This window comes from Balaenoptera borealis (assembly GCF_965194805.1).
Source record: "Balaenoptera borealis genome assembly, chromosome: 11".
Lineage (NCBI taxonomy): Eukaryota > Metazoa > Chordata > Mammalia > Artiodactyla > Balaenopteridae > Balaenoptera > Balaenoptera borealis.
Genome location: NC_138868.1, coordinates 9462392 through 9488617, shown reverse-complemented (window position 1 = coordinate 9488617; position 26226 = coordinate 9462392). Strand labels below are relative to the sequence as shown.

General features: G+C 45.1%; 1 protein-coding gene across 1 annotated transcript; it reads left to right on the top strand.

Moving 5' to 3' along the window:
• The first annotated feature begins 1529 nt into the window (after positions 1-1529).
• ASRGL1 (asparaginase and isoaspartyl peptidase 1) lies at positions 1530-23146 on the top strand. The gene is made up of 7 exons (XM_082344307.1): positions 1530-1690; positions 2263-2466; positions 11006-11148; positions 11910-12067; positions 20425-20543; positions 21349-21459; positions 21857-23146. The coding sequence occupies exons 2-7, from the start codon at positions 2274-2276 to the stop codon at positions 22060-22062; spliced, it is 930 nt and encodes a 309-aa protein (XP_082200433.1). The 5' UTR covers positions 1530-1690; positions 2263-2273; the 3' UTR covers positions 22063-23146.
• Positions 23147-26226: the final 3080 nt, after the last annotated feature.

The window sequence follows — 26226 nt, the reverse complement described above, 5'->3', positions numbered from 1 at the left end:
CCCAACCACTGCGCCACCAGGGAAGCCCTTGAGACTTTTATTGACACAGCCAGCTTATCTTCCTGGGGAGGCCAGTTTAAGAAATCATTACATGTATGACTGGGTTTTACTGACCCATATAAAGTTATGCTTTGATCCATGCCACATTTTGAGCCAAAAGTACTCACTATTTGAACAGTCAACCTTCCACGTAAGGGGAAGAAAAGCAACTAGAGAGTTAGGTTGTCCTATCATACTGAAACCTTACCTTCTTTTCTCAAAAAGTGAATTTAGGTGAATTACAATTATAGCAGGATGAACTGAAGATTTCCTAGTCAAGATTATGGTATAGCATATTTATGGCTGGAGGAGGCTTCCTTTCCATGGCCTGGACCTTAGGCTGATGTTGAATTTATCTGCATCCCCTGGCTTGCGCTGTCAAACTGGGTCCCTAAGAGGTACCCCAGTGATAGAGTAATGTAGGCTGGGATTCAAAGTAGCTGCAGTTAACGCAATTTGAATATGAGACACACATTCGACTACCCGGAGAAGAGATAGGAAGATGTTTCTAGAGTGCCTTTTGTGTACAATAGTCCAGTGTTGAGAGAACTTTCATAGCTTAATAGCTGTCTAGGGGAAATTTCATAAATAACAATTGCCAGATGTGGGGCTATGTTAGCCAGAGTGGTCAGAAAGTCAATAATATAACTTTGGTTGCTGATGCCTTCTGGCTGCATCTCTGTGGTCTCGGAGAAAAGGCAGGACTTTTAGAAAAGGACTGAGTTCTCTCTGCACAATGCCCGCTGCTTATTTCTTCTCCTAATTCAAAGCTTCAGGCCCCGTGAGTTTTTGCCCTATTTTACATAACAGAATAATGTATCCTTTGGTTCATGTCACTAATCTAGTATCTTGCAGTTGTTTTACTGGATAGAAATGCAAACTTCTATTTGAAGTTCACTATGGTAACAGTAATCTAGGGCAGCTCCGGGGGAATACAATCAATCATCTAGGGGGATCAAAGTCTTTCAGGCTCTGGGGCAGGGAGGAGGAAAAGTGTCACAAAAAAATTAGGTCACTTGTGGTTGAAGGTATTTAGAGCTGAGATCTTGAGGCTCAGAGGAGGGCTTTCAGACTCTTCAGTGCACCCCAGGCACAGAACCAGACCAATTACAGAGGTTATCTTTCTGTTCTTTACCAAACGTTACGGGGAGAGACAATTAAAAGGAAGAGAATAACTAGCAAGTCTGCGAAACATCTCGGGCAGAGGAAGGACTTCAGTGCGTGCAGCGGTGGTTTTCAATTTTCAATTACAAAACCGCGGCACATCACTTCTTGCATCTCGCCATCAACACCACCGCTCCGCCTCATGAGGAGGAGGAGGAGTTCCCCGCAGCCCACTAGGAAGCTCGCGTGCACAGAGGGCCAGCATAGCCCCTGTCCTAGGAGCCGGGCAGCGAGAGTCGGATCCGCCGTGGCGAGGCCGGCAGAGGGGTTGCGCCGCGGCGGCGCGTTGAGGCTTTACGGTAATTCTCCGCGGCGCGCTGCCCCGCCCTCGTGCGCAGGCGCGGAGCCGTTGCCGGCAGCGAGGTTGCGGGCACAGCGGTTTCCAGAGCAGCTTCGACTAGAGAGACTGGGCTGAGCAGGTTCCGAGGCCGACCGGGCGGCTCGGCCAAGCCCGAAGCCCCGGCGTCCGCCTCCTGCGGCGTCCTCGGTAAGTCGACGGCCCTGCGGGAGTCGCCACCCGAGACCCCGAAAGGCACTCTCCCCGGTGCCGGGGGCTGGAGGCGGGAGGGCACTGGCGAGATCCAGCCCTCAGGCCGCCCCTGGCCCCGCGGCGGGGGTGGGAGCCGGGAACAAGTCCCAGGGAAACCGAGGCCCGACGTGGGGCCGGGGAGGAAGGCTGGAGCTGCGACCCCAGATGCCATCCTGGCCGGGGGCCCAGCACGGGACAGGAACCGGGGTTCCCCGGGGAAACGGAAGCCCGATGTCAGTGGGCGAGGAGGGGGCGCGGGCTCTGGGGCGCAGAGCATCCCACCGCCCCCGCGAAGCCGGCAGGTGCCCCGGGCCGGGGGCGGGCGCTCTGGGCTTTTCTTGCAAACTTCAAACCCAGCCGCTTCTGTCCTCAGTACTCCCTGGGTCTCAGGAATTTGCCTGAGGCTGTAAACTCTGAGGGTTTTCCCCTCCCTGCGTAGAAACTGGACCTTGTCCCCAACGGGAGACTTAAGCCCCGGGCGGTTTTCTTGGACCCGCTTGAAAGGACGCTTTGGTCTTCCTGATCCCTAGAATCCGTCGCCATGAACCCCGCCGTCGTCGTGGTCCACGGTGGCGGAGCCAGCAATATCTCCAAGGACCGCAAGGAGCGGGTGCGCCAGGGCATCGTCAAAGCCGCCACCGTGGGTTACAACATCCTCAAGGAGGGAGGGAGCGCAGTTGACGCTGTGGAAGGAGCCGTGACCGTCCTGGAAGATGATCCCGAGTTCAACGCAGGTAAACTTGCACTGCAACTGATAACTGATGCCAAACCGGGTTAAGCTTCTACCCCCAGATAAATAGAACCTCTCTAAAGTGTCAATGAATCTCTTCAGCTTTATGGTAAAATCTAATATGCTGAAAAGATTTAGTTTTTCTCTCTTCACCTGTTGACCAAGCTGCTCTAAAGAATTTTAAAATTCATTATTCCCCCTTTTTTCTTTAATCTGTTTTCTAGAATTCACATACCAAGAGGCTTTTTTTATTACATCTTTTTGTGGGGGAAGAGGGTAGACCGCTGTTGGGTGGCAACCTTGGGAGCTTCAGGGTGTCATTTGAATCGGTCCCCCATACAGGGAGGGCAGGGAGAGACCACAGGAAAAGGCAGACCTCTCCAGATTGGTAGGTGGCAGGTTTAATAAGCCTGGGAACTTACACAAGAGGCTTGCCTTGCAGGATAAGTAGACCTCTGTCCATGCCCACCAGAATCTTAAAAGTTTATATAGTGGCCTTATCTGGGCTCAGTCACGTATACCGTCCAGATGGTTTCAACACCACATCTCGAGGCTGTGTCCTGGGCAGCTTCTGGTGCAAGAAGACAAGCGGAGGGCACACTCCAAGGAAAGAGGAAGGGGTGAGGTGACTCCGATTGCCCCAGCGCTCCACCCCTCGTGACCGGCTCTTACAGTCTCACACACTGCCTCTTCCACAGTGTGCCCTGAGCGGTCAATAACGGGTGGCTCATTTGGCGGCTGTCTGGCTGCGTTGGAGGCAGATGCCACAGCATCAGGCACATACAGAAGAGAACACGGGTTAAGACAATAATTCCTCAGATCACAGATACCTTTCTGCACTGAGAGCCTCGTGATTCAGACCATTGTTACTAAGTCCCCTAGGCTGGGAGCCAGCTCACTCAGAGCGTTCACTTGTGTCCTGTGATTTAATAAAGGCAACACATTAACAGAGCCATCGGGTATGAGCACACAACATCCTGTTTGGATAATGGCCTAGGTGCCTCTTTGCAAGGCAGTAATAATGGCCAAGGCCTTTCTGTTTTGGAGGAGAGCTTGTCTCATTCGAGACATTTCAGTGTGCAGGAAGAACAGGCTTTGTTGGCTGTCATTCAAGGCTTGGTGAGTGCATTTAGTAGGAGGCTCTGTGTGTGCTGTCATGTGCTCCAGGCCAATGGAGGGCTCAAAGACAGCAGCCAAAAGATCATTCCAGTGGGAAACAGAACATGCCCACCTGGCCTTGAGGAGAGGGAGGTCAGCAGCCTTAGGAATTTGACCTGGTTTTATATACCATACATGTTAGCCAGGGGAGGCAGTGCTGTCGGGCTTGAGGAGATGGACTGGTGGCAGGATACACGAGACCAGAACCCTCACCTTCTCCTCTTTTCCGGTGGTGCGCATTCCATTCCAGGTATAATGCATTTCAACAGGCCCAGCTTGCGGCAGGACAACAGGATCCCAGTGGAGATTGAGTAGTTCCCCCTCACCCATCCTGGTAGAGTGTCCCATTGCAAATTCCAGTAGATAATCTCCTTTCCCAGGTGTGATGCAGTTTGGTGTTCTCAGCACCGTAGCACGTTGATCCGTGGTGAAAGTCAGGGCAACGGCTGTTTCCTGACATACCTTTTTTGGTATCGGTGCTTCCGTAGGGGCCCCCAGTCTGGGATATGGGGCAACAGCCCTACTCGCTGATCGTTCAGGTGTATGAAAGCCTTGGACAGTACTTTAGTACACCCAGCCACGGTGGCTTTATCTGTTAGTAATTTAAGGTACTGCTTTAATATTCCATTTTTCCTTTCTCTCAGCCCTGCTGCTTGTGGGTTATAGAGGAGATAGAACCTCCATTCAGTGCCGTGTTCTTTTGCCCAGTCTTGGCATGTCACAATCCACAATCTTTGAAATGTGACCCCAGTCACTATCTATTTGGTGAGGGTACTCCTACATGGTACTTAGCTTCTCTAATCCCCTAACAGTGGCGGCCTGGTTTGCATGGGGACAGGGGAAAGCTTGGGTTAAGCCAGATGTGGAGTCTACACAAACCAGGGAATGTCAGAACCCTCTCTCAGAGGGAGGAGGCCAGTATAATCAGTTTGCCAATCCCTTACCAGTGAGGAACTCTGGTGGGTGGCCTCAGACTCCTTTGGCAGTTGCCATGGGCATTGTTTAGAACACAGAGGACATGCTGTTATTGCATTAACCAAGTCACTGTATTTCAAGGGCAACCCGACATCTTTGGCAATATGCCACCCCACCCGAGCTCTGTGGCGGCCACTCTGTCCATGCATCGAATCTGCTGTATCTGCCGAAGGGTCAGTTGCTAGGGATTGAACCCAAGCTAGGGCATCAGCTTCCTGATTGCCAGGGGGTGTCAGTGCCTTATGAGCCAGGACATGGAAGGCAGTGAGGATTGCCTCAGGCTCTTGCAGGCAAACCCAAATGTCGCCTCCACACATCCTGACCCCGCAAAGGCCCACTCATTAATCATCCACCCTTCAACTTCCTGTTGTCAGAGCCATAGGGTTAATCTCTTTAGAACAGCCCAGCTGTCAGTGCAAGGGGTTAAGGGCCAGGGACCGGGAGTAATCACCAGCCAAAGGGCTCTGGGTTCAGCCCGCCGGCTGCTGCAGTTCATCCCTCCCGAGAGGCTCCGCCTGGAGCTCTGTGGACACCACTGCTAGGAGCTGTTGCTCTAGGGGAAGTGTGTGGGGTTTCTGCCCCCTTCCAGAGCTGAGACCAAAATCCCAGGAGCACTCTCCCCTTCTGTTTTCTCTGCCACCGTGCCTGCCCTACACCTACCAGAGTCACAGACACATCTAACTCGAACGGTAGCCCTGCTTGGGAGACGCCCAGAGCTTTAATCTGCTTCACTAGTGCTTTTGCCTTCTCAAAGGCAGCTTGCTTCTCTGATCCCTAGTCCCACACGTGCCCTTTCTTTACTGCATACCATACACTGTACCCATTTTCAGTTTGGAAAAATGTACATACCTATGTAACCACACTACAACCAAGATGTTAAAATTTCCATCACCCCCAAACATTCCTTCCTGCCACTTTGCAGTTAATCCCCCCTCCCAGCCCCAGCACCAGGCATCCACTTATCTGCTTTTGTCATAAATTTGCATTCTCTAGAATTTCATATAAATGCAATCACAAAGAGTGTATTCTTTTGTGTTTGGCTTCTTTCACTCAAATCAGTCCTTTTTTAGAGTAATAATCATCGTAACTACCATGAGTGTCTACTATGTACCAAACAGTGGTCTAAGAAACTTGCATGATTAACTCATTTAATCTGCACCATAGTCCTATGAGTTAGGTATAATTATTATTACGCTCATTTCTCAGATGAGAAAACTAAGACACAAAAAGTTTAAGTAACTTGCTGGAAGACACTCATTTCCTCTTTATTTTGAAGTAGAAAACCTAAGATCTAGGGATTAAAACACTTCTAGGGAATTACACCACCTACCTGACATCTGTCAGAGAAAAGAATTTCAGGAAGTCTTAACCAATTAGTCATCAGATATTTAGTAATTGTTCTGTCCCCTTGCCTCTGTTCTGTGCTCTTTAACACGTACACAAAATTTGGCTTCATTACATAGGCATTATCGATTAAATCCTTGGCAGTTGGTGATTGATTCAATCTCCAGTCCTCCCCTCCCCAGAAATCAGGGAGTGGGACTAAAAGTTCCAGCCCTTTAATCCTGGTTGGTTCCGCTGGCAACCAGCCCCCCACCTTTTGGGGGTTTTCAAAAGTTACCTCATTAACATAAATTTGGTTTTGGTTGAAAACGGCTTGTTATGAATAACAGGACACCCAGTTCACCTGTATGGATCTGAAGTGGTTTCAGGAACTGAGGGCAAAAGACCAAATATTATAACAAAAGATGCTCCCATTGTTCTAATCCCTTAGGAAATTCCAAGGGGGTTGGCAGCTGTGAACCAGGTACTTGGGCGAAGACCAAAATATGTATTTATGATAAATCAAAGTATCACACCTCCTTTGTCAAAGATCAGTTTATATATTTATGTGGATCTGTTTTGGACTTTCTGTTCTGTTCCATTGATCTATTTGTCAAATTCTTGCACCAACACCACACTGTCTTGCTTACTGTAACTTCTAGTAATGTCAGCTGCAAATAGAGACCATTTTATTTCTTCTTTTCCAAACTTTATGCCTTTTCTTTCTTTTCTAGCATTGGCTGGGCCATCCAATATTATGTTGAATAGGAGTCGTTAGAGCAAAAATTCTTGCATTTTTCCCAGTCTTAGGGGGAAGGCACTGTCTTTCACCGTTAAGTATGATGTTGGTGGTAGGGTTTTATAGGTGCCCTTTACCAGGTTGAGAAGTTCCCTTATTCTTAGTTTTTTGAGATTTTTAATCATCTGTGGTTGTTGAATTTTATCAAATCCTTTTGCTGAATCTATTGAGATGACCATGTGGTTTTTCTTTTGTCTGTTGATATGGTGAATATTGATTGATTGATTTTTGAATTTTGAACCAGGTTTTCTTCTCTGGGATTAACACCACTTTGTTGTGACATGTTATTTTTTACATATGTAAATGCTGTGTTTGATTCGATGGTGTTTTCTTGAGGATTTTGCATCAATGTTCATGAGAGATACTGGTCTATAGTTTTATTTTCTTATAACATCTGTCTGGTTTTGAAATGTAGGTGATGCTGGCTTCATATGATGAATTGGAAAGTGTTCCCTCCTCTTCTGTTTTTCTCGAAGTTTGTATAAGGTTGCTATTATTTCTTGGTAAATATTTGGTAGATTGGTTTTATGTTTGTTTTGATGGAAAGTTTTTAAGAAATCAAATTCTTTAATAGGCATGACACTATTCAGGTTATCTATTTCTTCTTTGAGTGAGTTTTGTCAGTTGTCCTTCAAGAAATGTTTCTATTTGGTTTAAGTGGCTGAATTTGCCACATTTCTGTGTTATGCTTTTGATGTCTGTATGGTCTGTAGAGAGGTCCCCTCTTTCATTCCTGATGTTTGTAATTTGTGTCTTTTTTTTCTTTGTCAGTCTAGATTTTATCAAGTTTATTGTTCTTTTCAAAGAACTAGTTTTAGTTTCAGGGGGTGGATTTGGTGAATTTTTCTGTTTTTTTCTTTTCTTATTTATTTATTTGTTTGCGGCTGCGTTGGGTCTTTGTTGCTGCGCAGGCTTTCTCTAGTTGCCGCAAGCAGGGGCTACTCTTCGTTGCGGTACGCAGGCTTTTCATTGCGGTAGCTTCTCTTGTTGCAGAGCATGGGCTCTAGGCGCTTGGGCTTCAGTAGTTGCAGCACACAGGCTCAGTAGTTGTGGTACACGGGCTTAGTTGCTCCATGGTATGTGGGATCTTCCTGGACCAGGGATCGAACCCATGTCCCCTGCATTGGCAGGCGGATTCTTAACCACTGTGCCACCAGGGAAGTCCCATTTTCTGTTTTTTCTTTTGCTCTTTTTCTGTTCTGAATTTCATTGATTTATCTTTATTGTTTCCTTTACTCATTCAGCTTGCTTTGGGAATAATTTACTGTTCTTTTCCTCTTAGATCATTAATTTGAGACTATTCTTTTCTAATACAAGCATTTAATGTTTAAAATTTTACTCTAGCACTGCTTTGATTTTTACGTGTTTTTACAGGTTGTCTTAATTTTCATTCTGTTCAAAATGTGTTCTAATTTTCCTTGTGACTTCCTCACTGAGTCATGGGTTATTTAGAAATGTGATGCTTTATTTCCAAATATTTGTGGATTTTCTAAATATCTCGTTACTGATTTTTAGTTTAATTCTGTTATGATCAGAGGACATACTTTGTGTGATTTGCATTCTTTTAAACTTCATAAGGTTTGGTTTTTGGCTCAGAATGTGTTCTACCTTGCCCATTTTCACTTGAAAAGAATATGTACGCTGCCGTTGTTGGATGGAAAGATCTATAAATCTCAGTAAGGTCAAGTTCATTGGTAATGTCCATACCTTCTGTATCTTGATTGTCCGTTTCTAGTGATTAATGAGAGAGGAGTATTGAAGTCTTTAATTGTAACTGGATTCATCTATCTCTCCTTTGAGTTCTGTCAGTGTTTGCTTCATGTATTTCAAAACTGTTGTTTAGCATATAGATTGTTGTCTTCTTGGTGAACTGACCCCTATATCATTACTTAATGTCCTTATTATTATTTAATGTTCCTTATTGTGAAGTGTACTTTGCCTCCAGTTTTCATTTGATTCATTTTGGCATGGTATAATTTGTCCATTTTTACTTTTAACCTATTTGCATCTTTATATTTAAAGTGGATTTTTTTTATTGTCAGCATGTAATTGTATCCTGTCCTTTTGTACAATTTGACAATCTCTGCTTTTTTTTAAGATTTATGTATTTTTTATTTATTTATTTTGTTATTTATTTTTGGCTGCGTCGGGTCTTAGTTGAGGCATGCAGGATCTTTCGTTGCAGCGCGCGGGCTCATCGTTGTGTTGCACAGGCTTCTCTCTAGTTGTGGCGTGTGGGTTTTCTCTTCTCTAGTTGTGGCGTGGGTTCCAGAGCTTGTGGGCTCTGTAGGTGGTGGCACATGGGCTCTAGTTGAGGCGCGTGCGAGCTCAGTAGTCGTGGCACGTGGGCTTAATTGCCCTGCGGCATGTGGGATCTTAGTTCCCTGACCAGGGATTGAACCGCGTCCCCTGCATTGTAAGGCGGATTCTTTACCACTGGACCACCAGGGAAGTCCCGACAATCTCTGCTTTTTTATTGGAGTGTTTAGACCGTTTACATTTAATGTGATCATTGATATGGTTAGGCATAAATTTGTCATCTTGCTGTTTGTTTTCTATTTGTCCAATCTATTCATTGTTCCCTGTTTCCTCTTTTTCAGCTTTTTTCTGCCTTCTTTTGGAATAATTGAATGTTCATAATTCCATGTTATCTCCTTTGTTGGCCTAGTAGCTCGACTTCTTTTTTTAAAGGTTGTTTTAAGGTTTATAGTATATATCTCTCACTTGTCACAGTCTACCTTAAGTAATATCACACTTCATGCATAATATAAGAACCTTATACAGCATACACCTGTTTCCCCTTTCCTAGCCTTTGTGCTACTGTTTTCATATATTTTACTTACGTGTATAAGTTGCCTAATGCATTGTTATTATTTTTCCTTTAAACAGTTATATTTTAAAGATATTGTAAAAATAAAGGGAAAATATATTTCTATTTATCCACATATTAGCCATGCTATCATTTTCCTTCTGCCTGAAAGACTTCCTTTAACATTTCTTATATTGCACATCTGCTATTGATGACTTTTTTTTAACTTTTGTTATGTCTATAAATGTCTTTGTTTTGGGTTTTTGAAAGATGCTTTCACTGGGTGTAGAATTCCAACTTGACAGGTTTTTTTTTTCTTTGAGGGCTTCAAAGATCTTGCTCCTCTGTCTTCTGGTTTGCATTGTTTCTGACAAGAAATATGCTATCGTTTTTCTTTTTTCCTCTGTACCTAATGTATCTTTCTCTGGCTGCTTTTAAGATTTTCTCTTTCTCATTAGCACTAAGCTGTTTGATCATGATGTGCCTGAGTGTAGTTTTGTTCATGTTTCTTTTCCTTGGAGTTTGTTGCGCTTTTCGGATCTGTGAATTTATAGTATTCACCAAATTTGAAAATTCATCATTTCCTTAAATATTTTTTTTGTCCCTCTATCTCACCTCTCCCTTTGGGGACTCCAATTACACATATACTGGGCTGCTTGAAACTGTCCCTGAGCTCAGTGATAAACTCTGTTCAATTTTTTTTCAGACTTTTTGTTTGCTGTGTCTTCAAGTTCATTCATCTTTTTTGCAGTGTCTAATTTGGTGTTAATCCTATCCAGTGTATTTTTCATTTCAGACTTCTTTTTTTGTCTCTAGAAGTTCTCTCTGGGTCCTTTTCATATTTTCTTCCATGTTCTGGTACATATGACAGCCGTTTTAACATTTGTGTCTAATAATTCTATCATTTATGTCATTTCTGAGTCTGTTGCTATTAATTGATTTTTTTGTTGTTGTTCCTCCTCATTATGGGTCATATTTTCCTGTTTCTTTGTGAGCCTGGTAATTTCTTATTAGATACCAAACACTTGTTAGTTGCTGGATATTTTTATACTCCTTTAAATATTCTTGAGCTTTGTTCTTATCCCTTTGTTCTTATCCCTCTGAGGAAACTGAGTCACATAGAGTTTAAGAATAGCTAGGCTTACAGGTATTATCTAGGCAGAGAAAGTTGGAGAAAAGTTGCTAGTGGTAAAGGGACCAGAGTAATGAGAGCTAATGGTACATTCAGGGAAACCTAATATTTCAGTAAAATGTTGCCAAGGAGAAGAGGTGAAGCTGGAAAGTAAGTCAGAGGCCAGATGAGGAAGGGCTTCATACTGTTTATTTTGTAGGTCATGGGGTATCAAGTCAGATTTGTGTTTTTAAAAACGTTCCTTTGACAATGGAGTAGAGGATGAATTAAAGTAGGCAGCTTAGGGGAAACTCTGAAGCCATTTCTAAATTCTTAATTCTTGCTTTTCGGCTTCTTTTTGATTTTAGGTTGTGGATCTGTCTTGAACGAAAATGGTGAAGTTGAAATGGATGCAAGTATCATGAATGGGAAAGATCTGTCTGCAGGAGCGGTGTCTGCAGTCCGCTGTGTCGCAAATCCCATTAAAATTGCACGGCTTGTTATGGAAAAGGTATGTGGGACTAAAGCACCCTTTTCATAAGGAATTGTCACTCCTGCACTTCAGTGACTAAAAGGGTTCTGACTTGTAGGGAAATACTTGAGATCACTGTTCTCCTGAAATTGTATGAAAGAACAAAAACAGTGTTATTTAAGTTTCTCAAGGAAACCAAGATTCTGACTCTGTTGATGATGTAATTTGACTCATGATCACTTAACCAGTGATTACATTTCACATTATCTTCATGTTTTCATGTTATCTTCCTGTATTTTCTTCAGCCTGCTCTCAACACATGTAACACAACACATACACACTGAACAGACCAACTGTTTAAATAACATGTATGGGGGACTTCCCTGGCGGTCCAGTGGTTAGGACTCCACGCTTCCACTGCAGGGGGGCCAGGTTTGATCCCTGGTTGGGAAACTAAGATCCTGCAAGCTGTGCGGTGCAGCAAATAAATATATACCTGCATACATACATACGTAGATAAATAAACAGCATGTATGAAATAAAAATGGATTAAATTCTCTAAATTTAAGGTCATATGTAAGTTGAATTCCTAGTAATATTCCATCATCTGGGTTTTTCTGAAAATACAAAAACTCGGAGAGCTAGGCTTTTTTCAACATTCAGAAAAGCAAGCCAGTGGAATTTGCATTTTTGAGGCTTAGTACCCAGAGAGAATAATTATTTCCACACAGTAGGAACAGTTGAAAAGATTTTCACTTTTTCAGACAACTAACTATTTTCCCATTTCTTTCTGGCTCAAGACACCTCATTGCTTTCTGACTGACCAAGGTGCAGCAAAATTTGCAGCAGCCAGTGGGATTCCAACAATTCCTGGAGAACAGCTGGTAACAGAAAGAAACAAAAAACGTCTAGAAAACGAAAAGCATGAGAAAGGTGCTCAGAAATCAGACTATCAAAAGTAAGTATCATCTGTGGCTCACATTTTTGTGAGTTATTCAAATGTGAAAGTTTGACTCATGTCTGGTTATCCACGTTTCTTAAATAAGTCAAATATCACTTGGTAGTTTCAGTTTTTGTACAAAATAGTTCACACTAAGTAATGGAAAAACTGCTCTTTTGATTCTGAAATTTAACCTCATTTATTACTCCTATGAATAGTAACTCAAATTCAGCTAAGAGTTCCTTCTCCAACATGATTTAATAGATGAATGTCGTGTGTTAAGGTATTAATTACCTGCATACTTCTTGATCAGTTTGTTATCTTCAGTACACTGCACAGGTTCTCTGTGGTGTAGGCCACCCTATGAACTTACTTAGGCGCCCTTTCACAGGGCAGAGAAATCAGTACAGCCCTTATAAGTGAATTAATCATGTGTTCTGAATTATGGTTTTCCGTGTTACCAATTCAAAAATACCAAATAAAAGGACCTTAATTTAAAGCAAAATTTGAAAAATAAAATTTGAATGTGGCCTGGAGGTTTATAATGGAATATAATCTATTAACTCCACATACCCTTTTAGATTTGTAATGTTTAACCAGAGGTATACTTTAATATCACTTAGGGAGCTTTTTCAAAATCTACATGTCTGAGCCCCTTCCCTAAAGAATCTAATTTAGGGACTTCCCTCGTGGTCCAGCGGTTAAGACTCCGGGCTTCCACTGCAGGGGGCGTGGGTTCGATCCCTGGTTGAGGAACTAAGATCCCGCGTGACGCATGGCATGGCCTTAAAAAAAAAATCTAATTGAGTAGAGCTGAAGTGGAGAGGCCAGGCAAGTCCATTAGAAAAAAAGTTCCCCAGGTAATTCTAGTGTGTCCCCAGGTTAGGAATCTTACAAGATTGGCCATACGTTGGTAGCTGTTGATAATCTTTACTGAGTGTGCTATTGTGTCTATAGGCTAAAGTCACAGGAATGGGGTTGCTTTATCAGTGGTTCATGTACATTTTATTAGATGTTGCCACATTGCTTTCCAAAAATTCTGCAACAACACACATCTCCACCAGCCAGTACTGCTCTTCGATATAAGCAAGAGGGGCTCCTGCCCTGGGCCCTGCACTTTAGAGGACCCTCATACCACAGTTACACAAAACAGTTGGTTTATTGCAGATCCATGGGGCATCTCTGTCACTCAGCAGTGACACAGCATTACCCACAGCCCTCATCATCCGCTCTTGTGACTAATATCATTCAGCCCCCAGGGAAGTGCTTCTCTGCATCTCTTGCTCTATGTCTTGGAAGTAAAGACCACCTGAGTCAAAAGGTTTGTGGACTATGCCACTGCTGACATCAGAAACAGACCCTGTTTTGGAGTGTGGGGAAGACTTGAACAGCAGAAGGACTTAGGTAAGAGAAAAATACAATAATTTGTCAAACAAATTCTTGCATAATGAAGTGTTGTTTCACAGTAGTGCACAGTGTCCTTTTTCTTTCTGCATGTTTCAGTTTGTGGTTCTGGAGTTATTCATGAATTAGTACCGTATCTGCAAGACTTGCACGTGAGGGCTGATTCCTGTTACTCCTAAATTTGTAGATATGTAGGTCTAGACCAGCACTGTCCAAAAGAAATATGAGAGCCATATATGTAATTTAACATTTTCTAGTAGCCACATTAAAAAAAAGTAAAAAGAAATGAGTGAAATTAATAATATATTTAACCCAATATACCCCAGATATTATCATTTCAGCATGTAATCAATGTAAGAATTTATTTATGAGATATTTCACATCCTTTCATGCTAGATCTTCCAAATCTGCCGTGTATTTTACACTGGCAGCGTGTCTCACTGTAGACTGCCTGCATTTGCAGTGCTCAGTAGCCACGTGCAGACAGTGGCTGCTGTATTGGACATCCCAGGCCTAGACAGAACCTGCATGAGGAACCAATTCTTTATGTTGGCAACTAAATGGACACTGAATATTAGACTTACGAATGGTTTTATTCTTATAAAAATACTTAAGATTGTGTTAAATTTTTTTAAATGTTGAAATTTTTAACTTTTAAGTAATTTTTATTTAAAATGTTATATTCATTAATTATAGTTGATGTTTAGACTTTAATATTAATAATTTTGTAAATTTTTGGAAAAAACTAACTTTTGAAATTATATCTGCAAATTACTTTTATTCTTTTTTGGGGGATTTACCCTTAATTTTGATGAAAATATATTCTAATTTTGTACACTCTCAGGATAGTTACATTTCACTTTCTAATTCCTAGATTACTGAAAATGTGTACAAGTCAAGATTTTGATAGAAAAAGAATACTAAAGTGGAATTCACAAAAGAAAAAAAAGCTAAAAGGAAAAAAAGAAGTAAAAAATCTTCAAAGAAACAGTCTGCTTTAAAAGTAAGCACTCTTAGACTTCCCTAGTGGCTCCGTGGTTAAGAATCCGCCTGCCAATTCAGGGGACACAGGTTCAATCCCTGGTCCAGGAAGATCCCACATGCTGCAGAGCAGCTAAGCCCGTGCGCCACAACTACTGAGCCTGCGCTCTAGAGCCCGCGAGCCACACCTACTGAGCCCGCATGCCACAACTACCAAAGCCCATGCGCCTAGAGCCTGTGCTCCAGACCGAGAGAAGCCACCACAATGAGAAGCCTGTGCACCGAAATGAAGAGAAGCCCCACTCGCCGCAACTAGAGAAAGCCCACGAGCAGCAACAAAGACCCAATGCAGCCAAAAAATAAATAAATGAATAAAAATTAGAGAAAAAAAAAAAAGTAAGCAGTCTTCTTCTAGGATGACCCACATAAAATTCACAAAGAGAACATTACAGATTCTTTGTTCAATGAAGATTTAATTACTTATCAAAACAATGAAAATTAGTAGGAATAGTATTCTCACCAAATCCACAACTTGAACAATTCAGATGAAATCCCAACAACTTCATGTTCTTTACTAAAAGAAGATTTAATTGCTAATCATAAAGCAATTTGTTGTAATCATACACCAAAAAAGGATACGTGCAATTATTAGAAGCGCTGGGAAAAGGCTGAATAAACAATAGACAGTTGATAACCAGAAAAGACAAAGATAGAAAACATAGATGTAATGTTCTTGAAAGAATAATAATATTTGGACAAGTGTAATGGTACTTTTCATGACCCCATCAACACAATGTTTACGGAAAACAATGGGAAATTTCTAGGGTTAATAAAAATTATTTCAAGTTTTGATAAAATGCCAAAACGTAATTAGGAAAAAAACCTAATGATAGGGCTTACCTGGTGGCGCAGTGGTTAAGAATCCACCTGCCAATGCAGTGAACACGGGTTCGAGCCCTGGTCCAGGAAGATCCCACATGCCATGGAGCAACTAAGCCCGTGCGCCACAACTACTGAGCCTGCGCTCTAGATCCCACGAGCCACAACTACGGAGCCTGCGAGCCACAACTACTGAAGCCCACGCACCTAGAGCCCGTGCTCCGCAACAAGAGAAGCCACCACAATGAGAAGCCCGCACACTGCAATGAAGAGTAGCCCCCGCTCGCCACAACCAGAGAAAGCCCACGCACAGCGATGAAGACCCAACGCAGCCAAAAATAAATAAATACGTTTATTAAAAAAAAAAAACCTAATGATAAGTATCTAGGAGAGAGAATTCAAATAGGTTAGTTTAATGGGTAATAAAGCAAGACATGAAATCATACATGAAGTTTAAAAAACGAAGTTCAACTAGAGTGTACCATGATCAGAAAACATGTTGAAAACTAACATTTAAAAGGGAAGCCAAAAAAAAAAAAAAGGGAAGCCTGTGATAATGGAGCTAACATGGTAGGTAAATAAAAGGTATGTAAGCACGAACTTTGGCCAAGAGTCCAGAAGTACTATGTGTGACACGGCCGGTTCACCGTGAATTTGTTTCTAGGAGACATGCCCTCAGCTGCACCAATACTGACGACGCTGTGAGACAGCAGAGGGTCCACTGCAAGATACTCTAGATGTGGCCGAAGGTGGAACGGCTTACTTAGACTCACATCTGACCTTATAACAGACCTCAGAGACGTGGCGGGAATTCCAACTAAATTCTGTTGAAGTAATGAAATCGAATTTAGATAAGAAGAGTTCAGCAAAATTCGCAGAAGTTCCTTAAAGAACAAATCACGGACTTTGACAGAAAGTGAAATTAATTTTGAATTTGCACTATCTACAGTTACTTAGTCTGAACTATTCCTCTCCATTGATAAGCTTAACAGAAGCTTTAAAAAAAAAAATCTGGGCTTCCCTGGTGGCGCAGTGGTTGAGAATCTGCCTGCCAGTGCAGGGGACACGGGTTCGAGCCCTGGTCTGGGAGGATCCCACATGCCGCAGAGCAACTGGGCCCGTGAGCCACAGTTACTGAGCCTGCGCGTCTGGAGCCTGTGCTCCGCAGCAAGAGAGGCCGCGGTAGTGAGAGGCCCGCGCGCTGCGATGAAGAGTGGCTCCCGCTTGCCACAACTAGAGAAAGCCCTCGCACAGAAACGAAGACCCAACACAGCCATAAATAAAATAAATAAATAAATAAAATTAAAAAAAAAAAAAAAATCTGTTTGGCTATTACATTTTTTAAAGGATTAAAAATGTTTTTTTTTTAATTTAGAGAAGCAAAGCCAAAAGTGCATGGGAAATATGCAAGAAAAATGACATCCGCAGAAAATACAAGGAAATTGAAACAAAGGAAACAAAAATATTTGCCTAACTTGAAGGAGAAGATTCATGTACAGATGATCCTGAAACCAGTTTCTTTAGAGGCTGTTTTTCTGTTCATTATAAATCGAAGTATAAGTATCATTTGTAGAGAGATTTGAACAAAATCGAGCAACATACTGCTGTTTTCAATTTTCTTTATAATATACCAGCAATGAAATTTGAAAGAAGAATTTAAGATACTCTGCATTGATTTAAACACTGCTTAAGAGATGACAAAAATGACTATAGTAAGTGACTGTGATTTAAATGATCGAATTAAAATATTTAGTAAAATCTTCTGTGATAACAATTTATCAAATGTAACCCCATGTAGCATTTGAGTGTGGTAATGTAAAAATCAGGATCCATTTCCAAATCTAAGTATTGCTTTAAGAGTTTTATATATAGTTCCAATGCTACTGCCTCGGCAGAGTGAAGCTTCTCCAAGTTAAAATTAATTAAAAACTTCCTAAGAACTACATCGCTCAAGAAAAGTTGTGTTATTTGTCACTTTGTCAGTAGAATGCATGTTACATGGAAATGTTGATCATAAGAGCATGATCAATGCCCCTTGAGATGAAGGCAAGGAAAATTAATTTTATGGAATAAATACATAATAATTTATGATTGTATATGTGTCTGTGTGGGGGTTTTTCCCCCACTCATCCAGCCATCACCAGCTGATCAAAAAAGGATACAAATGTGCATGTTAATAATTAAATTGTCATCATTGGTAGTTTGTCAGCTTTCAGTCAAATGAAAACCATAGCTTTACAGTATTTCTCAAGATACATTTATCACGGTAAGAGGATAGAACATCTTTATTATTTCTAAATATTACATGTGTGTGGGCCTCCATTTGCCTTTGTATTTTTGCCTCATCCCCGTCCTTGTACGTGTTGGGGGGCTGCCACCAGCAGTGACAGAGTAGCTCTTTCCTTATGTGGCAGGAGGGGCTCGCGTCACTGCCGTAGCTCCTCCCTGACAGCCGCCAGCTTGGATACTTTGCATTTGTTTGTGGGTCATTCTTTTCCGGGAATTTGCCTATTTTTGTCCTGTGATCATTTTTTCTCTTTAGTTGATTTGTCCTCTTCTTATCAATCTTAAGGCTATCTTCTCTGTTAAAAAAAAAATTCCCAAATCTGTTGTTTTTATTTGCTTTTACTTTGCTTATGCTATTTTTGCCATTTGAACGTTTTTTGTGATCAGTAGTACTCTCCCTCTTCTTGTGTAGTTCGTAAGACCAGAAACTTAGGAGCCATCCCCGCCCTGAGACATACAGCTGCCTAGATTTCCTTGAAGAATTTTGTGTTTTATATTTAGGTCATTAGCTATCTGGGTTGGCTTTTGTGAGTGATAGTTGATAGGGTTCCCGTTTCCTTCTAATAGAATGCCAGCTTTCTCTTTCTAGTCCTTTGAATGCCAGGCTACATCTCTAGCTACAGTTTAGCCTCTCCATGTGATTACCTAACAGATACCTCAAGCTTTTGTCCAAAACTAAACTTATTTCCCTACCCAGCCCCACTCCACACAGACCACAAAGCAAAAAACCTCTCCCAGTCTTCTACCTTTCAATAAATGTTTCTTGCATCCTTTCAGTTTCTGCCTTAGATTTCTCTCTCTCACATCCGGTCCACCTGCAAATTCTGTCAGCTCTCCCTTCAAAATGTCCCAGGTCCAGCCTCCTTCCCACCGTCTCCTCTGGAAACACCCTGACACAAACCACTGCCTCTCAAGCCTCCTAAGGGGTCTCTGTTTCCTCTCTCATCTCCCTCGGTCCACACACAATAGCCAGAACAGTTCTCCTAAGATGACCCTTTGTAGAAATATAGCACACATTCCGGGTGCATAGATCATATATGGAGCCCTGGATGAGCTTTCACAGGGTGGACACACCTGTAATCAGCACACAGCCCGACGCCCCCCCCTCCATCACCGCCCTCCCCGCAAGGAAACTGCCTGCCTGGCTTCCAGCACCGTGGGCTAGGGGTGCCTGTTTTTGAACTTAGTCTGAGTGGGATTGTGTAGTACGTGCTTTTTTGGGTGCCTCTTCTTAAGTTTCTGAGATCCGTCTGTCGTGTGTAGCGGAGCCCACCTTCACGGAAGCATAGTGTGTCACAGGTTATTTACTTGGGCGGACGTTTGTGTCATTTGCAGTTTGCTGTTACTACAGGTAGTGCTGCTGTGAACATTCTGTACACTTTCATGGTGAACTTACCTCCGCGTTTCTGTTGGACAGAAATGTGGGGATAAAATGGCTGAGTCGGCTTTAGGAGACCCCGTGGGTGGCCTCCCAAAGTGGCCGTGCCGGTCCACGTGCCCGGCAGCAGTGAGTGAGGGTCGCGGTCCCCGCACCTCTGTGCCCATACATGATACCGTGTCTGTTTCATGTTAGCCGTGCCGGTGATGGGCATGGTGGTAAGAATGGTTATTTTTAAAACTTAACTCATCTCGTGACACTTCTCGGTTCAAACTCTCCAGCGTCTTCCCACCTCACTCAGACTAAACGCCCTTCCAATGGCCTGTAAGTAGGATGACCATGTGATTCAGTATTCAAACTGGAACTTAGTTTTGAGAGTGAAAGGGGCACTATTAATTAAACCGGGACAACAGGCATAAGTCAGGACGGTCCTGGGAAACCAGGATGTACAGTCACCCCACTTGTCAAAGCCTCGTGGTCTGCCTGCTGGCCGTCCCTCTGACCCTGCTGCACGCTCTCCCTGGCTTTATTCTCTCCAACCACAGTGGCCTCCTTGAAGTTCCTTGAACTTGGCAAGCATGTCCTGCTTCAGGAATGTTCTTCCCCAACAATCAGCATGCTTACCCTCACTCCTTCAGAGAGGCCCTTAGAAAGCAGCACCTCTCCACCATCACGTGTCCCACGTGCTGCTGTAGGCTATAGTTTATTGCTGTTCAGTAAAGCCTGACATTCTTTATTGCTCTGTCACCCTGTGCCCCAAATGCAAGCTCCGTGGGAGAAGGTACTTTGTCCATTTAGTTTTCTGCTGTGTCCCAGCATTTAGAACAGTACCTGAAATATAGTTCACTGTAGAATCGGGGTGGTGGGTATACGGCTGTTAGCGTACAATTGCTTCAGCTTTTTTTACTTGCAAATTTATAATAAAATGTTAGAGAAAAAGTCAACTTATTTCATCTTCATAGCAAGCCCCATGAAACAGGCAAAGGAGTGTGCAGACAGGCGGCAGCGGCGTCGCCCGGGAGGTTGTCAGAAGTACACGATGTTGGGTCCCATCCTGTACCTGCCAACTCGGGGTCTCTGGATGGCGGTGCTGAGGATCCAAGGGGTGCTGGTGCACACGGAAGTTTGAGATGCACTCAATTCTCTGTATCCCCATTTTATAGATGGGAAAAATGAGACACAATAAAACTTAACTCAATCACCCAGCTAGAAAATGGTGGTGCTGGGATTGGATGGACCCTTAGAGCTGAGGGCTAAAGGTATGTCCAGCAGTCTAACTGACATGTAGAACGTAAAGCAAACAGGCTTTCTTTGCCGTTTCCATGAGTGGGGAATGCTGGAATCAAAGTGTGGCCCATGTGCCATTAACATAGAAGTGTATTAAGCTACCCTGTCGCCTGTGGGAGTGTCTCTCATCTTCAGCCACTCTCTGTTGGTTTTTTGGCAGAAACTTGGGGACCGTGGGTGCCGTTGCCGTGGACTGCCGAGGAAATGTGGCTTACGCAACCTCGACGGGGGGCATCGTCAACAAGATGCTGGGCCGCGTCGGGGACACGCCGTGTATAGGTGGGCTGGACGGATGATCACTGCCCCTGCCCCTGCCCTCCCCCGTCCTCTCGTCCTCGTTCTCTGGTCTTCGCCTCACCCCCACGCCCACTTCCTTCTTCCTTCATTTCCTCCTCCTCCTGGTGGCAGCTTTAGAATTTCTGGGAGTGGCGGTGGGTTGGAGGGGGTTGCCCAGGGCACGTGGAGAAGGTGGCGTGTCCAGCAGGCACCTGTTTCCTAGATGCTGTGTTTTGGGGAGGGGGCGTGGAGGACTTGGGAGGGAGGTGGAGTTGGGGTGCTGAGGTCGCCGCAGCACCCCCGGTGCCTCTGTCTGCTCTCTAATCCGTTTCGGGATCTGCAAACTATTCCCAAAGGGTTAAGTACACGAAAACTTTTCCCAGGCATGGGCTCAAATGAGCAAACTAAGAAAGCTGAGAATTTAAGTTTGCAGTTATTAGATCTGAGCGGCATGAGAGCGACACACCACCACTACAAGATATTGCACATCGAAGTGTTCTTTGCATTAACCTGGGAGCACATTATCTTAATTCCCAGGAGTGGGGGGAGGGGCGGGGTGTATATGTTTTACCCTGCGCGCTGGCTGGATGTGCTGGGGGCAGAGGAGGGGCTTCCCTGGTGTCGCTGCCCTGGGAAGGCTAGGCCTGCCTCCCCGACGTGCCCTCCATCCTCACCTCAGGGTGTTACTCACACGGCGCTCACTAGTGCACCTTGGCGTTTAATATTTATGTAGCGTTAGACTTGTAATATGTGTTTGAATTTCTTGATGGTTGCCGCTCAGTTAGAAACAATTCCCTTCCTTGAGCAGGATCTGGAGGTTATGCTGACAATGATATTGGAGCCGTTTCAACAACAGGGCACGGAGAGAGCATCCTGAAGGTGAATCTGGCCAGACTCACTCTCTTCCACATGGAACAGGGTACGTGGAACAAGGTCGTGCCGTCTGACTATGAGGAGATAAGAGCTGTTTATAAATAGACGGAGGAGGTTGGGAAACCCTTTCTTGTTTGCTGCAGACGTTGCTTTCAGGTTAACCCCCCTTCTGTTAGGGTCAGGAAAGAGCATTTAGAATACTGGTTGCCTTCTGCCTCTTGGGGGTGGTAGAGAGACTCTGAGCCTGCGAGTGGAAGAAAAGGCAGCTTCATCCAGTGCAGGGAGGGCCTTGTAGGGTGAGAGTCCTTGTTTGAGACACTGAAATAGAAATCACTTACTAAGAATCTTTGTTAACATGCTTTGGTTTTTCATACTGTAAATAATTTTCCCATCAGATTCCTTTCAGTAACTTGTGTTGTTTCTCAACCTCTCATTGTTTTCAGGAAAGACGTTAGAAGAGGCCGCTGACGCGTCGTTGGGTTATATGAAGTCAAAGGTCAAAGGTGTAGGTGGTGTCATCTTGGTCAACAAAGCAGGAGACTGGGCGGTGAAGTGGACCTCCACATCCATGCCCTGGGGCGCCGCAAAGGACGGCAAGCTGTACTCTGGAATTGATCTTGGCGACACCAGCATCACTGACCTGCCCTAAGCCCCCGGAAGCCGTATTCTAGAAGCTAAGACTTAGCTTAATCAATTAGATCTAGAAATGGCAAATTCTGCAGTGTGTCACTCGTTTTGTTGCCTTGATCCGTGTTTGGTTGGGGACAGATTCCGAAGTGATGTGCGACATGCCCATGTTAGGATCAAATAAGACTAGTGAAGATGACAAACTCGCTGAGCCTTCCTCGTGAATACTCCCCATTGTCTGAGGTTAGAAAGAAGAAACAGCATGATCTTAACAGGACAGAAACGGCCTCAGTGCAGGGAGTGCCTTTTGGAATTGGGGGACCCACTGCAGTGACAGAGGCTGTAGGCGCGAGGGTGCGGGGGGCCCGGAGGAGAGCAGCGCTCCGGGGCAGGACCCAGTGCTGGGACGAGGTGGGGAGACAGTGAAGGGGAGACAGGGCAGCTGAGCTAACGGATTGGTGAATGTTACACGTGAACGTTGCAGAGCTCGTTCTGAGCCAGAAGAACATTAGGTAAAAGAATCTCTGAGAGAGAAACTGATTTGTTTAAGAAAGTGCAGATCTTCTCTCACTTACTAACATAGGTGTGTTTCCAGATGCTTCCAAAGGACCCTCTGGTAACCCCTGGCTGTAATCTGCTGATGAAGGGTCGTCATGGAGACTCTGGAGGGCCTCCAAGTCTGAGGGTTTTCTCAGGCTCACACACGAGCCTGCTCACCTCGTGTTTCCCCCCAGCCAGCCTCCGCCTCCGCCTCCCAGAGCCCCGGGTCCCCATGATGAGCGATGGGGATCGTGACCTCTCCGCCTCTACTACGACAGGGAAGGGCCAGTCAGTGTCGAGATGACCCTGACTTAATGGCGTCCATGACTGTCCAGTGCTGTGGGTTCCCCCAGCTGAACCAGGTGTCCACTGTGGTCAGCATGGTGAAGAAAGTCATTTCCTTGGTGGAGAGTATTCCTATTAACCTCTTTACACTGGAAATGGTATTTTTGCTGTGACATATCTGCTCAGTTTTTTAGTCTGTCAGGGCTTACCTTCTCTCTGGAAAGAAATTGCTTCACTTTAAATTCCACGTGCCACTAATAAAATGTATTTTGAAACAATAACAGTGTGTGTGGTTAGGAGTCACTGTTGACAAAGACCAGAATGTACACGAGCTCCCTTGGTCTGTCAGTTCAGACAGGTAAACTCGTTAAAGAGAGCTTTCAGCATAAGTGTGGTGTGTGGACGTGATAAGACTGCCTGCCTCATGGAGAATATTCGAGAGTTTTCAGAGGAATTGAGTTTTTTCGGGATGGGTTAAGGAAGAAGCCAAACCACCATTGCAGGAATCAGCACGGCTTATGGATCCAGCTTCTCGCGTTGGCCGTCCGTTGCACAAGACAGTCGCGCAGTCCGGGCCCCTGTCCCCTGACATTCCCTGTGCCCGTGTCAGCTGCCCTGAGCCCGAGAGAGAGAGAGAGGTGGCACTTGGAGGCAGAATGGAGTTTGGATCCTGCTTCTCCCCACGACCTGGGTGACCCGGGGCAGGTTAACTTCTGAGAATTTCGTCATCTATAAAATAGGTCGCTATGAAGATTAAATGAAAACAAAGGACAACTGCTCAGTGTTTATCTCCGGATCCTCTGGACAAATAGAGAACATGTGGCCAGGCCCAGCTGTGGTTCCATCCTTGAACACCTCAGATGCAACAACCGTCCTTTAGAAATAAGTACTTTGTTAGAAGGTGTATTTGTTTGCTAGGGCTGCACACGCGGTGGCTCACAGGACAGACATTCCAGAGGCGGGAAGCCCCAGGTGCAGGTGTCAGCAGGGTGGCTTCTCCTGAGGTCGCTCTCTTTGGCCTGCACACAGCCTGTTCTTTATACGAGTCTGTGGCCAAATCTCCTCCTCTTCTAAGGACACCAGTCACATGGGATCAGGGCCACCTAACGGCCTCATTTTCACCTCTTCAAAGTCCCTGTCGCCAAACACCCGGGGCTTAGGGCTTCAACATAGGGATTCTGAGGGGACACAGTTCGGCCCCTAACAGGAGGCAGAGCAGGACTACGTTAGGGGTTGGGAAGGGAGAGACTTTTGCAGAAGTAACCATCACTGAGTGGAGAAGGAAGAAGGAAGGAGCGGGGAGCAAGGCCTGGTCTTGCGCTTCTCGTTTCTGTTCACGAGGGAAGTGGATCTAGTCACCAGGGGCCACTGGGGCCTCAGCTCGGGCCACCTGCCTCCTTTGGTCAGGCAGCCCACTTAGGGAAGGGTCCCCAGCCCCTCTGTGTGAGCCAAGGTGTGTGTTGTTGCCCTCGGACCTCGGTTCAGTGAACGGTCACTCCACTAGCCTGGGATCCCATATGTGGAGACCACCGTGGGTCTCTCCTGCCCCCCAGGTTGCCAGGGGGCAGCTCCCTAACTGTCCAACAAATGTAGGCTCACGGGAGTGTCTGAAGGGGATCGACAGCCTTTTATCCCTTCTCTGCCACAGGAGGGCAGCAAACCACACACTGTCCACCGGTTTCAGCCCAAAGGGGAGATAACGCATCTCCACTCTGAATCAAATCAATCTACTCAGAAATTTTGGAACCACAAGGGAATTCCTGTTCCTGACCTTCATTTCATCTAAATACTATGATTTATTTTAGATCACAGTTGTCCAAAAAACCAAATGCTAGCAAATGCCCCACAGAACGCATCAAAATCAACCACGTCTCTGACCCTTCAATCAGTGAAGCCTGCTCTGCACCTGCTGCGGGGGCCGGCCGCTCCTTCCAGCCAGGAAGCGGGTTACACGGTAATAAGGAGTATATGGGGGCCCAGAGCCAAGAGTGCAGGTGGGTGTCTGCCGGGTGCAGCTGGGCCCACCTGCTGAGCTGGATGGAAGAGTCCTGGGAAGGAAGGGCCTTAACTGTGTAGCTGTTGGACAATAAATGTTTTTTTCAAGTAATGTCCTTTCCAGCCGTGTTGCTCTCTAGCATGAGAGATTATGGACTCTAAGGGCAGAGGAGGAGGGAAGCAGCCGTGTCGCCCTCTCCTCAGAAGTGGAAGGCGTGGGGAGCCCGTGGAGACACCGCCCCTCCCGCCTCACCTCTGCCTTCACCCTTGCCCAGAACCGTCGCTGCATTTGGACAGGCGGTGGCGGCGCTGAGGGGGCAGGGGGCATGCCCGCAGAGTGGCCAGCTGAAGGGCGTGTGGTGCCCTCCGCCTCCTCCTGCACTGTGTGGGAGGGACCCGGGCAGGAATGGGGCTGGGCAGAAGGACGGAGGCAAAACCGGGTCTAGGAATGGGGCTGGGACGGGGCTGGGCTGGTGGTGGGTGTGGTGCCCAGCGGTGGTTCCGTCTGGGGCACAGGTGCCATTAGAGAGGCAGGCCGCCCGTCCAGCTCATCCAGCCCACACGCGTGACCCAGAAGAGCTGGGCCACAGGCATGCAGCTCGTCTCTTGTGAGGGGTTAGCGTGCCAGGGGAGGCTCAGGGACGATGCGGCCCTTCTGACAGATGAAGTAAGGCCCAGAGAAACAGGTTTCCCGGGGCATTCGTTGCACTCCAGTTGAACCGCGGTTTGTCGTGGCCTCCCTGGTCCCAAACCCTCTGTCTCTGAGTGATGGTCTTATCACGTCACACGTGGCACCCAGCGCCCCCCAGATGTAGGTAGGGGCCGTCCCCTGAGCGCTGCGGGTGAGCAGCAGAAAAGAGCACACATGTAACAACTTTATCCTTCAAATTCTGCTTCTTTTCCCCAACCCACGATTAAAATGGAGTTGGATTTTCATACAAAGAGACATTTGGGCCTGGACTGGGTCAGTAAAGGAGACCAGGCTGGGATCCTTTTTTTTTTTTTTTAAATCACAGATCATCTCAGACTCAACTCTGTTTTTTGCTCTGCAGTTATCAGTACTTTCTGGATCCTAGGCCGCACTCAAATGGGGTTTGGGTTCTAAGCTATGGCTGGGAGCAAAGGAGCAGAGAGGTTAGTTCTTCCTGTCTCATAGGACCGTGGCTCCATCCACGACTCAGGCAGCCCCAGGGTGGTTATTTCTCAGGGTAGCAATTTTTACCAAACATTTTTTAGTTAAAAATAACCTTTTACTATAATAAAAGGGGGTATATGCTCATTGTAGAAGTTGGAAAAAAATTGACAAAAAAAATTTTAAGGGTGAGAAAACATAGATCCACAAAAATAAGAAAAAAATAAGGGGAAA